Consider the following 13,793-nt stretch of genomic DNA (forward strand, 5'->3'; position numbering starts at 1 on the left):
TATGATATTTTCGCATCTCTATTTAAGTGTTACATAACTATATCAAATATCAAGAAAAAATTTATAATTTTTCAAATAACAAGATTGTAATTTTAATTAATTAAAACTGTCAAAAGTCTATATATATTCATCATTTACTTTTTTTTGTTTCCTTCTATTTTTATTATTAATTTTTTCTATTATAAACTATATATTTTTGGTACGAAGAAGGAGCGTAATATTTACCAGTCGCCTAAACATATTTGAAATCAACTTATAATGAATCATAATTCAGAAAGCATGTAGTAAAGCCATTAGGAATACAAAAGAAATTGCTGGGATTACAATAGGCAATCTTCTTGTAGCCCTTCAAGTTTATACAGCCAGCTGATGATCAGTAGCTTCATGGCTGTCCAAATTCTGGATTTGCTCTAGTTCTTGCTCAACTGCTGATTCGTCTTTCTCATGATAGGATTGCTTCACATAATAGGTTGCAACACTGCAGTAAAACAGGAAATTCACAAAGCATATGTAAGCTAACAACGCATAATACGTCGCCAATCCACTCGTGTCTAAGTTGTCGTTGAACAAACCGTGGAAGATTAAGATAAAAACTAAGCTGACGAAATTCCCAATGTTGAGAGCGAATTGAGTGAAAGACGGCCCGTATTTCTTGAATGATTCAGGAACATGCACATAAAACACTTCTTCCATCCCATCATACACTAGCCCTTCCATGAACCCCAGTAAGAAGAACTGTGGGACTAGCCAGAAAACACTGATGGAAACGTCGTGGTTCACATACTTGTGCAGCCTGTACTTCTCAATCCTCCAAGCAACTATGCAACATAACGGTGAACTTGCCATTCTAGCTCCAATCCTTGTAAGCATAACTTTCCGTGGAACTTTCTGACTCCAATAAGCCGGAAATAGTGAATCACAAAGACGCGAGACTATGAAGCTAGTTGAAGTTATCACTATCACAAAAATAACTACGGGAACTCTGGAAATTCGACCCAGATGACTGTCCATGTAACTGACTTGTTCAATAAAGAAAGTGTTTCCTGTGGCCTGCAGTAGGCCGTAAGCAAGGAATGTCGTCCACAGAGGAACCATAGAGAGCAGAATCTTCACTTCCTGTACATCTTCAGGACTCCAAAGTCTTCCTATCCTTACTTGTTCTGCCCGACTAGGTGAAGGTTCCACAACCGAAGCTTTATCTAACCACCTGCTCAAATCATTAGTTCTAGTTACATCCTACATGAACTTAATCAAACAAAAGAGGAAAAAGAACTGTTTACCTTAATATTGGAATGACATTTCCGGAAGGAGTACTATCGCTAAGATGTCTCTTTGATATCGCTGCACGCAGGATTTGCAGCAGGTTGTTTAGCTTGCTTTCCTTAGTAGGTGGCTTGTACTTATAATTAAATGCTATGCCTCCTAAGAAAAACACAAAGCCTACCCCCATAGCAATTGCCGCTATCTTTGAGAGCTCGATGCATTTAGCATTAACAAACACAAACAGATCCACAGATACCAAAAATATAAGCTGGACGCCACCATATCTTTCTATGACTCTCTAATTGTTCCTCGTCTACATATGACCCCTCTTCTCTAAATTGATAGGCAAAAAACTCTTTGAGTGGGATATAGCGGCCTGCTCGGCCTAAAGCTACCAGTATCAATGCCAGGTACAGTAATTGTAGCTCAATACTTGTTAGACACCAAGCCGCGTAAAACAACAGTGTTAATCCCTGTAGAAAGAGGTAATATCCCAGTTGAATCAAATCATAATAGCAATAATAACACCTGCAACATGGCTGCACTTTGTGGTACATAGTCCCTAAGTTGATTATTTTTCATGTATGTTTGATAAGTACAAAATTAAGTTGGATGGAGTTAATTCTATCGTCAATCTATTCCAACTAAGGAACTTATCTGTTACGAAGTATCTTTTTCAGCCAAAACTTAAGACGACATTGCCCAACTTAGTCAACGTTGCTCGAGTACCAACGCACTAGAAACTAAGTGTTAGAATATGTTGGGTTCAATTGTATAATTATACTTTTGAAGGAAGAGAAGGGGAGTATATCTCAGAATTTTTGTATTCTAAATTGTGCCATTCTGTTCACTTGGATAACATCAGATACAAGTCCTGCCAAAACATCAGCTAATAAGCATAGAATTTCTGACATAGAATAAATGCAAAAATAAAATTCTAAATATCATTCTCGTTTCTGCCAACCCTCGTTAAAACAGTCATAACTTTCTACAGAAATTTCCAATGAACTTGAAACCTGGACCATTTGAAACTAGACTCTAAAATCTCAGTGACATGTTTGTAAAAAGCTACTTATTTAACCATTAAAACCACCGTATCACTGGCTACTACATACATTGACTTGAACAGAAACGTTTAGACAAGGCTGCCAGAGAAAAGCTTTATACTTGAACAAAGTGTAAACTTCACAAAAAGACATGTTTAAGCAAAAGGTAGCATATATCATCTGAGTTTGACATAGACAAAAGCTAGCAGCATTCACAATGATATAAGCAACAGTCGAGCAGACTACTGCTACAAACGGACCCAGATGAGCATCGGACACATGAGCAACAACCAGTGCTAGAACCGCTGTTACCCCATCTTGAACATTCACAATCGAAGCAGCTTTCGGCAAATGCAACCACTCGTCGGTCAGATGCGTGATCAGGATCGCAATCAATGCATACTCAACCCAAGCATGAACAAATACCAAACCTGCAGACCAAAAACAAAAACCCATCATCTACAAGTTTACATTGTTAAGAGAGACAGAGAGAGGGCGTAGCTCATATACATACCTGAGATGAAAGGAGCAGCCTTGTTCCAAACAACGTAGTATTTCAACCACCTGGTTGCAACTGCTTGCAGTTCTAGCAGCATTGCTGGGATTTTCTCCAATCTTATGGGAACTGTATTCTCCAATCAAGTTCCAATTTGAGTGACAACTGCTGCTAGTGATCTTTCCTGCGTACACCTTATTTTAAGGGAAATTAGCAGCGTGGGTTTTGGAGTACTCGTCGAATAAAATATATGACTTTGAGGATTGAGTGGATGATTGGCTTAAAGTCTTGGGCGGGATGAAGAAAGTTGAACTTTTATGATGGTGGATTAGTTATAAGACTTGAATATTTAATTTTATGTTCATATTAGAATTGGAATATTTAGATGAAATATTTAATATTGGTAGTCATTTTCTTTAATTATTAAACTCAATTAAAGTTTATATAGAGTACAACTTTTACAAATTAATAATTTCTCTTAAGTAATAATTAATTTAGCAGCGCCAAGATCTAAATTTATAATTTTAATAAATTATAAGATAACAATTTTTCAGAAAACTCTTATATGAATTTATGATACCTTCAATATTATAAATTAATAATTCTACAAAAATTACAAATATAACTAGAACAATTTAGTACTATATAATTATATTGTTGGTTTGTTCTTCATAAAATTCAATTGTATTTCGTCTCCTTGCAATAAAAATGGACTTGCATTAAGTTTTAACTTGTACTACATGCTATGTACAAAAAAAATTATTTTTTTATATTTTATATTTAATTAGTCACATTAATTCGAGCGGAATGTACGAAAATTGAGACATAATGGGATACTTTTACTTTTGTCCTTGAATTAGTCACTGAATTTTTTTTTATACTTTGTACCCAGCTAATCTTTTTTTTTTTTTTTGGTTTCCAGTTGATCATATCAATTTTAGTTCCATTTTTTCTTTATATGATAAGTTAGTTCTGACCATTTAAACTAATGGAGGAACTTTTTTTTGGCAACTAACGGTCAGAACAAACTTTGATCATTTTTAAAAAAATTTGAGGATCAAAATTGATCAAATTGAAACATGAGTACCAAAGTGATTAGTGACGAACTTATGGATTACAAGAGACTAATTGATAATTATTAAGAAATTTAAAATAAATTATAAGTTGAAAATGAAATATATTAGAATTTGAACATATTAAATTAGAGTTTATTATAATATTCAGAAAAAAATTATATTAATTGAAAAATTAAGAAGAATCTAATAATAATTATTGAAAAGTTTAAAAAAATCAAAATAATAAAGAAAGAGGGAGAAGCAGCACGTGGTGCCACCGACCACCTAACCCTTCCCCGCTTTACACATTAATTTTCCAGTAATGGAACAAAAGTGAAGAAGTGAATTGGAATGGTTGAGACAGTCCACTTCGGGTAGCTATCAGCATAATCTGTATGTATATTTAATATTGTTAACTTAAAACCCTGTAGCCTTTTTCCAAGCCATGCTATAGGAGTTATAGTAAATGCTAATACCTATGAGGCCTTATTTTATTGAAAAAGAAGGGGTCAATAGCAATTTAACCCCTATGATTTTGAAAATGAGTATATTATCTTTATATGAAAAAAATATAGCAATTTATTCTCCTGTACTTTTTAAAATGAAGCAATTTACCTCCTTGTATAATGAGGTAAATTGCTTCATTTTAGAAATCATAGGGGGGTAAATTTTGTATTCTAAAAAATATAGGGAGATAAATTACTATTTATTTTTTTATAAAATGGTAGTTTGTTCATTTTACAATATCACAAGAGAGTTGCTTGCATTTTTCCCGAAAAAGAAGTTATATGATCAGTTATTTCAATCTCCCATCTTTCTTTTTCCTTGAGTAGGTTCTTTTTTTGCATTATTCAACAGGCATGTAGACTTACGTACTAATATACTCTAATCTGTTAACCATGAGTTAGGATACAGTAATGATTCAAGAGGAACCTCTTTTCCCAACTCATCATATTGCACAAGTGTCTTACCTTTCTCCATATTGCGTTGGGGGGGGGGGTCTATCGTCATGTCTCTCCTGCTACTTCTGTTCATATACCCTACATAGCATTTCATCATTGTGTAATGATTGCATGTAACCTCTCTCACTCATATTTCAGTGGAAAATTTTAGCTACATGTGGTAGGTACAAACTACAACTTGGAAGGTATTTAAATCAAGTCGTCCTAAGATGACATTGTAGGTCGAGGGCACGTCCACCACAAGGAAATAATCATTTTGGCCTTTCTATTGGGCTCCATTCCCAAGGATAGGGGATCAAGATTTGTCCCAAGGGATGTACTACCTCCGTGCAAAACCATACAATGAGGTGTTTATCAACTCCAACAAGGTATCATTGAGCTCCATCTGCCGATAGACCTCATAAAGTAGGATATCGACTGAGATCTAGAATCTAAAAATACACTCAACAGTATAATTAGCTAAGGTAGCAGAAAGAACAAGAGCATTATTATAGGGTAAGTGAACTCTCCATGTGTCAGCAAGTCCAAAGTGGATCATCGGATCCCCTGCTGGTATTTTAAGGTCAATTTCCATGATTGTTCTGGCAGCAACAGCGTGTGCATATCCAGCTGTCATGGAGTCCCCATCTGTTGGTCCTCCTGTTATCATGTGAATAACCCCTTTGACAGGTTTGTTTAGGATTCAGTAAATCAATTCTCACTTATATGGGAATCTCGATGACAAGAGCGTTCATTTTATCATTGTCTATGTTCTTTATCGATGAGTCCTTCAGGTAACCAACTTGAATGAGTTATTTTATCTCCTGTGTCAATTGGCAACATCTATTAGTATCATGTATGTACTCTCTGTGCCACCTATAAAAATATTTAGATTTGAAAAGTTCAGGTCCTTCATCCACACTTTGGGTTACTGCAGAGCAAGGTGCTTGTTTATGGCCACCAGCATCCGTGCTGGGCTAGTGATGAGCAAGCTAAAATGCTCGTTTTTGGGGTCGAGGGGATTAAACCATCCTTTCAGTTCCCCTCGGCTTCTACGACAAGAAGTGGCTTCATAATCCCTTTTCTTATCGCGGTTGTCACCCTTCTCTACCAGCTACTGATCTTTTAGGTTCATGTATTTCTCTACCCATGCTAGCAGGTCCTGGAAGTTTGGAACATGCTTCTTAGCAAATGATTTAAAGAGAGGTTCGACTCGAAGTCCCTGTGTGAGAGCATTGATTAGCATCTCCTGGTGGGTAATTGAGACTTTCGAGATGGCGTTGTTGAAGTATCGGACATATGCTCTCAAGGTCTCATTTTCATCCTACTTACCCCGAAAAGATTGATAGTTGATTTTGGTATTTCTTGCGACTAGTGATCTGGCATAGAAAAAGTAAGCTAAACTCTGCAAGAGAACGAACTAATCCAGCTGGGAGCTGGTCCAAGTACTACAAGGCAGATTCAGTTAGTGCATTAAGAAATAAACAACATATAATAGCATCAGTATACTTGTGCAACAGGGTTGCATTCTTAAACTCACGGATGTGCTCAACGGGACCCTGGTGTTATTGTAAGCAGGTAGATGTTAAGGCGCCCTGAAGTGAGTAAGGAGTTTTTTTGCCATGGTGTCTACACTAAAGGGAATAACACGCTCCAGTAGTGGAGCCTAGCGGAGTTCTAGCACTTCTTTCAAGATAAAACGCTAGATTCTCAAAGTTTCCTAGTTGCTCCCCTCATTGCTGGTGAGATTAGTTAATGTAGGATCATCCTATTGGAATACAACGGGAGTTGGCCCGCCAGTTCCTTGATCTCCTTGAGTGTTGAGCTTCTCCTATTGGGATGATTATCCTGCTCCATTGATAAGAAAGCCTCTAAGGGTTGAGTTGATGGTATCCAAAATAAACGCTGCTCACAAAAGATCATGTTGGCAACAACAGATTGAATTGCCAAGTCAAGAGTGGGAATGGGGTAATTGAGATCCCCTAGTGTCTCCTTTGGAGGTGGAACTATAGAACCTGCTACAGTAGGGAAGTGTTGCCCTTCACCTCTATTTTCTGAGTTGACAATCTCTCACATCTCTAGCTCAAGTTCCCCAAAGACGACGTCAATTATGTGTACCAAAATCTAGTGAGCACCACAATCGTCAAAGGATTTTCATAAAAATTATAAGATCAATGGAGAACTAACTCACAAAACAATGGTTAGTACGTTGATGTTTAAATCACTAACAGATTTACTAAAAGGATAATCCAAAAAATTGAGACAATGCAAGAGTAATGATAAATAATTGAAGTGACTCGAAAAAAGTATCAAGATATAATGAAAATAATGGCGTAGAGTGCAAAACAGTGCAAGAAACTTGCTGAAAATAGAGAAAAAAGAGTGAAAGTGAGTGAATAAGACTTGATGTCTTATTACTGTACAATAACCTCTATTTATAGGTCAATGGAGAGCAAAATCGGAAAGTGGTTGCAACTTGTGAAACACTGTTGGTTAATTGCATGAGTTAAGTAACTAAAAGAAAAAAAAGATTGCGATTTGGACTTATCTTCTTCGGTTATGACTGTTTGAAAGAATCATATTAGTCGAGCAGAGTTTTGCGGAGTCTGTTTTATCCATTGCAGCCAAGTTGGCTGCCATTAATATAACAAGAATATGTTGGAAATTATGATATGTCCCACGCAGGGGCGTAAATGAGTCGAGCTCGACAAAAAAATTCTGGCTCGAGTTCGAGTTTTTTTTTTAATTTTAAAATTTTATCATTAAAATAGAAATTATTTTAGAATTTTATTTATTATATTAAGTGACAAAATCAAACTATTTTTAACAAAAATATATTCTTAATTTTCAACTATTAGATAACTTAAAAACTCAATAATTAATATAAAATAAAATATACTATGAACTTACTAACTTGTTGATTAAGCTTAATTTTGTAGAAAGACTAGATGTATAAATAAAACTATCATATTTTATCATTAGCTAAATTAAAAATATGTGATATTACTTAATAATTATAATATTTGAGTTAAATATATTAAAAAAAATAAAAATAAGTCGCGAGCTTCTGAACAGAGTATTTTGGGCTCGAGCTCCACTCGAGCTCCAAATCGAGTCGACTCGTGACCTATACAATCAATTGTGAGCAGGGATTTAAGCGAATTTGGAGGAGTAGAAATTATCGTCTTAGCTGAGAGTTTGCCATGGCTTGACTCGTCTGCCACCCCTAGTGTCACGGTGGCAAAAGTACGTATGACGTATCATCCCCATTATCAACTTAGTCATTTTGCTGTACTGGATTTGCTTTTGAACCTACCAAGTTAGTATAAATAGATGAACTAAGCCTTGCTGGACTGTTTGGTGGTCTACCACTTTAGCTTTGAGCTTAAGAAAAATTATTTGACAGGGTATCAATATTGATTGTTGATTATTGATTTAAAATATAATTTCAACCAATTTACTCCAAAAAAAAAAAAAGAAAATCATTATTGCACACAATTATATTTCAAAAGAATCGCTAGTAATTTTTTAATTGATGTGGGAACAACTTAATTCATTCATGTGTAATTCATTTCCTAAATGTATTGGTACTACTAAATAGAAGTGGAAAATAAATTAAAAGAAAAACAAATAAACTAAAATTTGTAATTTGAAGATGTAAAAGAAAAAACAATCACAACGTTAACATTATCAACACCCTTTATAATATTTAAATATTGCATATACTTCCCATATGATCAAGGGTAAAATAGTCTTTTGAAAAACGAGGATAAGAGTTATATGATATTTCCTCATCCCCATTTAAGTGTTATATAACCATATCAAATATCAAGAAAAAATTAATAATTTTTCAAATAACAAGATTGTAATTTTAATTAATTAAAACTGTCAAAGATCTATAAACACTCATCATTTACTTTTTTTTTTCCTTCTATTTTTATTATTAATTTTTTTCTATTATAAACTATATTAATTTGGTACGAACAAGGAGCGTACTATTTACGAGTCGCCTTGAACATATTTGAAATCAACTTATAAAGAATCATAATTCATAAAGCATGTAGTAGAAAGCCATTAGGAATACAATCATGTGATGAGTACAAGTGACAAGCAGAAAAGAAATTGCTGGGATTGGAATAGGCAATCTCCTTATAGCCCTTCAAGTTTATTCAGCCAGCTGATGATCAGTAGCTTCATGGCTGTCCAAATTCTGGATTTGCTCTAGTTCTTGCTCAACAGGTGATTCGTCTTTCTCATAATAGGATTCCTTCACATAATAGGTTGCAACACCGCAGTAAAACAGGAAATTCACAAAGCATATGTAAGCTAACAACGCATAATACGTCGCCAATCCACTCGTGTCTAAGTTGTCGTTGAACAAGCCGTGGAAGATTAAGATAAAAACTAAGCTGACGAAATTCCCGATGTTGAGAGCGAATTGAGTGAAAGACGGCCCGTATTTCCTGAATGATTCAGGAACATGCCCATCAAACACTTCTTCCATCCCATCAAACACTAGCCCTTCCATGAATCCCAGTAAGAAGAACTGTGGGACTAGCCAGAAAGCACTGATGGAAATGTCGTGGTTCACATACTTGTGCAGCCTGTACTTCTCGATCCTCCAAGCAACTATGCAACATAACGGTGAAATTGCCATTCCAGCTCCAATCCTTGTAAGCATAACTTGCCGTGGAACTTTCTGACTCCAATAAGACGGAAGTAGTGAATCACAAAGACGCGAGACTATGAAGCTAGTTGAACTCTTCACTATCACAAAAATAACTATGGGAACTCTGGAAATTCGACCCAGACGACTGTCCATGTAACCGACTTGTTCATAAAAGAAAGTGTTTCCGGTGGCCTGCAGTAGACCGTAAGCGAGGAATGTCGTCCACAGAGGGACCATAGAGAGCAGAATCTTCACTTCCTGTACATCTTCAGGACTCCAAAGTCTTCCTATCCTCACTTGTTCTGCCCGACTAGGTGAAGGTTCCTCAACTGAAGCTTTATCTAACCACCTGCTCAAATCATTAGTTCTAGTTACATCCTACATGAACTTGATCAAACAAAAGAGGAAAAAGAACTGTTTACCTTAATATTGGAATGACATTTCCGGAAGGAGTACTATTGCTAAGACGTCTCTTTGATATTGCTGCACGCAGGATTTGCAGCATGTTGTTTAGCTTGCTTTGGGAGGCAGGTGGCTTGTACTTATACTTAAATGCTATGCCTCCTAAGAACAACACAAAGCCTACCCCCATAGCAATTGCCGCAATCCTTGAGAGCTCGATCCATGTAGCATTTGCAAACACATAAACAGATGCACAGATACCTAAAATATAAGGCGGACGCCACCATATCTTTCTACGACTCTCTAATTGTTCCTCGTCTACATGTGACCCCTCTTCTCTAAATTGATAGGCAAGAAACTCCTTGAGTGGGATATCACGGCCTGCTCGGCCTAAAGCTACCAGTAACAATGCCACGTACAGTAATTGTAGCTCAATACTTATTAGACGCCAAGCCGCGAAAAACAATAGGGTTAATCCCTGTCGTAAGAGGAAACATCTCAGTTGAATCAAATCATAATAGCAATAACAACACCTGCAACATGGCTGCACTGTGGTACATAATCCCTAAGTTGAGTATTTTTCATGTATGTTTGATAAGTACAAAATTAAGTTGGATGGAGTTAATTCTATCGTCAATCTATTCCAACTCTGGAACTTATCTGTTACGAAGTATCTTTTTCAGCCAAAACTTAAGACGACATTGCCCAACTTAGTCAACGTTGCTCGAGTACCAACGCACTAGAAACTAAGTGTTAGAATATGGTGGGTTCAATTGTATTCTAAATTGTGCCCTTCTATTCACTTGGATAACATCAGATTACAGGTCATGCCTAAACATCAGCTGATAAGCATAGAATTCTGACGTAGAATAAATGCAAAAACAAAATTCTAAACATCATTCTCTGTTTCTGCCAACCCTCGTTAAAACAGTCATAACTTTCTACAGAAATTTCAAATGGACTTGAAACCTGGACCATTTGAAACTAAACTCACATGCTTTAATTATGTATAAGATCCACTCGTTTGCATTCTGAAAACACATCTGTAAGTCCGCTGAAGAACTATGACCAGCTGAAAATGAGAAGACAAGTTCAATTCTCTTGGGAATTCTAAACAATAAGCTTGTCCACCATCAAAATCAACATTACCAACCGACTACCTATAACCTCTAATAAGTCCACGTAGAGTGACGAGCTCTAGATTCTAGTAAAATTCAAACTCAGTGATATGCTAGTAAAAAACTACTGATTTAACCATTAAAACCACCGTATCGCTGGCTACTATATACATTGATTTGAACAGAAACGTTTAGAAAGCCTGCCAGAGAAAAGCTTTATACTTGAACAAAGTGTAAACATTCACACAAAGACATGTTTAAACAAAAGGTAGCATATATCATCTGAGTTTGACATAGACAAAAGCTAGCAGCACTCACAATGATATAAGCAACAGTTGAGCAGACTACTGCTAGAAACGGACCCACATAAGCATCGGACACATAAGCAACAACCAGCGCTAGAACCGCTGTTACCCCATCTTGAACATTCACAATCGAAGCAGCTCTCGGCAAATGCAACCACTCGTCGGTCAGATGCGTGATCAGGATCGCAATCAATGCATACTCAACCCAAGCATGAACAAATACCAAACCTGCAGACCAAAAACAAAACCCATCATCTACAAGTTTAAATTGTTGAGAGAGAGAGAGATGGCGTAGGTCATATACATACCTGAGATGAAAGGAACAGCCTTGTTCCAAACAACGTAGTATTTGAACCACCTGGTTGCATCTGCTTGCAGTTCTAGCAGCATTCCAGGGATTTTCTCCAATCTTATGGCAACCATATTCTCTAATCAGGTTCCAATTTGAGAGACATCTGCTGCTAGTGATCTTGAAGGGAAATTAGCAGCGTTGGATGTTGGAGGACTCGTCCAATAATGTATATTGACTGTGAGGGTTGACTGGATGATTGGTTTAAAGTCTTGAATAACGTGAAGAAAATAATTAATTTATTGATTTGTAATATGACAAGAGATGCTTATATTTTTTTCCCGAAAAAGAAGTACATGATCAGTTATTTTAATCTCCCATCTTTCTTTTTCCTTGAGTAGGTTTTTTTTTTGCATTATTCAACAAGGCATGTAGACTTATGTACTAATATACTCTAATCTGTTAACCATGAGTTAGGACACAGTAATGATTCAAGAGGAACAACATAGGAATAGGATAAGGATACCCACAGCATTTTTCAGGGCAGCCTGGAAATTCCACATAGGAAAAACCCTTATGTGTTGTTTCTCCCGTGTCCTATTCCCTGTTCTTACCTTTAACTGAACGTTGTTCAAAATATCAGTCATCTTAGTGGCAGAAGAGCGAAAGAAAAATGACAAGAACGTAAATAAAAGGAAAAGTTAAAACGGGTGGGCCTTCCTTTCTGTCTCCTCTTGGTAGTTGGTACAGTACATTCTTGTCATTTTACTTCAGTGTTGCACAATTCATAAATCAGATCAATCATTCAGAGTACAGGAAAATAATTTGGAAAACTAGAAATACATACTAATTCACACACCCACACAAAACACAAACTCACTAATTATATTTTAATTTATTATAAATAAAAGATATTTTTTCAATTAAGAAAATTTTAATTAAACTTAAAGTGAAAAATTACCAAAAAAAAAATCATTCAACTAAATATTATATAGGAATAATATAAGGACAATATTGTTTAAAAATTTAATTGTGGGAGGTAAGTGTTACATTTGTTAGTTTAAGGGAGTAATTATTACATGACTAATAGTTTAGGAGGGCAAAGTGTAGTTTATCCTAAAAATTATGACAAATATTTTATCATAGATAAAACAAAATCATGACAAATTTTGGTTGATCGTGGTTAAAATTTAAGTTCTTGTATCGATTTTGTATTATCATTGATAGTCAGTATTGATTTAACGTTATTTTGATTCATGATGATTTATGGTGTATGGATCTTTTTTCCTAATATTATAAGAAAAAGTACTTTGGTCACATAAACATTTTCCTTTTTCTGCAAATATTAATTTAGAGAAAGTTCATTTTACCATCATGTATTCTAATTTCACTCCTCTGTACCATCAAATTCATCACTTGACCATTTTATTTTTCATCTACTTTTTTTACCAAAAAAAAAAAAAAACAACAACAAAAGAGGTCATGCTCTCCGACGGCTATCTCTGAGCTCCAAAAACTCTGTCCTCGTTGTTCGATGTATGCATTGGTGGATAAATCGGCGTAATCTTTATTAGGAATGGCAATTGAATTTTGATGGAGTTTACTAAATTACCTAAATACTCCTGTTATTTTAAAGGTATTTAAATTCCCATAGTTGACTATTTTGATCATCTTGACTAATTTTGATCAGGGAATAAATAAAGGCCATAGGATCATGATGACGTGGCAGCATCTCAAAGAGGACACGTGGCGCTCTCCTCGACGGTATTTATGATTATTCAAATTACGTTTTATCTCATCATTTTACCGCCATTTCGTGATCTCATTCGATCTTATTTTTATCTTTTCGACCCCGCCTTTCTAACTTAAGCACCGAAGGGCCATCGCCGAGGGCTACTCGGCTAGTCTCACGTTTATTTTGTTCTCAGGATCACTAACAGGTAGTTTAAAAGAAGGATTCAACAACCCGACTTAGCGATCCGACTCCGCGATCCCAATTTCGCGCGACCTACATCAAATTCATAACTGAGAAAAATCATCTAGGATTTGTTCTTAATAAAGTAGGTCCAAATCTAAAAAATGGAGATCAAAGCAGATAGGGTGTTCTCAAATTTAATTAGGACTTGTTCGAATTATAAGCGAGTCTCGACTTATATATCCACCTACACCCTATTGCTTCTTTGTTGTTGGGCAAAGAGATAAACTCCAT

At 35.7% G+C, this 13,793-nt stretch overlaps 3 protein-coding genes across 3 annotated transcripts; all 3 read right to left on the reverse strand.

Annotated features, from left to right (window-relative positions):
• LOC105164438 (protein NRT1/ PTR FAMILY 5.6-like) lies at positions 355-1,450 on the reverse strand. Its single transcript, XM_020694190.1, has 2 exons — positions 1,281-1,450; positions 355-1,207 (listed from the first exon to the last, which is right to left on the reverse strand). Exons 1-2 carry the CDS (start codon positions 1,448-1,450, stop codon positions 355-357), a joined length of 1,023 nt encoding a protein of 340 aa, XP_020549849.1.
• On the reverse strand, positions 2,219-2,985 carry LOC110012153. Its single transcript, XM_020694811.1, has 2 exons — positions 2,824-2,985; positions 2,219-2,740 (listed from the first exon to the last, which is right to left on the reverse strand). Exons 1-2 carry the CDS (start codon positions 2,903-2,905, stop codon positions 2,361-2,363), a joined length of 462 nt encoding a protein of 153 aa, XP_020550470.1. The 5' UTR covers positions 2,906-2,985; the 3' UTR covers positions 2,219-2,360.
• Positions 8,813-11,835, reverse strand: LOC105164315 (protein NRT1/ PTR FAMILY 5.7). The gene is made up of 4 exons (XM_011082935.2): positions 11,604-11,835; positions 11,309-11,523; positions 9,893-10,350; positions 8,813-9,819 (listed from the first exon to the last, which is right to left on the reverse strand). Exons 1-4 carry the CDS (start codon positions 11,716-11,718, stop codon positions 8,967-8,969), a joined length of 1,641 nt encoding a protein of 546 aa, XP_011081237.1. The 5' UTR covers positions 11,719-11,835; the 3' UTR covers positions 8,813-8,966.

This window comes from Sesamum indicum, linkage group LG6 (genome assembly GCF_000512975.1).
Source record: "Sesamum indicum cultivar Zhongzhi No. 13 linkage group LG6, S_indicum_v1.0, whole genome shotgun sequence".
NCBI classification, from domain to species: domain Eukaryota; kingdom Viridiplantae; phylum Streptophyta; class Magnoliopsida; order Lamiales; family Pedaliaceae; genus Sesamum; species Sesamum indicum.

Coding starts and splice junctions, on each gene's coding strand:
- LOC110012153 (XM_020694811.1), bottom strand. CDS start 2,905: ATGCTGCTAGAACTGCAAGCAGTTGCAACCAGGTGGTTGAAATACTAC. Junction 2,741..2,823: donor GGCTGCTCCTTTCATCTCAG/GTATGTATATGA, acceptor TTTGGTCTGCAG/GTTTGGTATTTGTTCATGCT.
- LOC105164438 (XM_020694190.1), bottom strand. CDS start 1,450: ATGGGGGTAGGCTTTGTGTTTTTCTTAGGAGGCATAGCATTTAATTAT. Junction 1,208..1,280: donor AATGTCATTCCAATATTAAG/GTAAACAGTTCT, acceptor TGATTTGAGCAG/GTGGTTAGATAAAGCTTCGG.
- LOC105164315 (XM_011082935.2), bottom strand. CDS start 11,718: ATGGTTGCCATAAGATTGGAGAAAATCCCTGGAATGCTGCTAGAACTG. Junction 11,524..11,603: donor GGCTGTTCCTTTCATCTCAG/GTATGTATATGA, acceptor TTTGGTCTGCAG/GTTTGGTATTTGTTCATGCT. Junction 10,351..11,308: donor CAACTGTTGCTTATATCATT/GTGAGTGCTGCT, acceptor CTCTTACGACAG/GGATTAACCCTATTGTTTTT.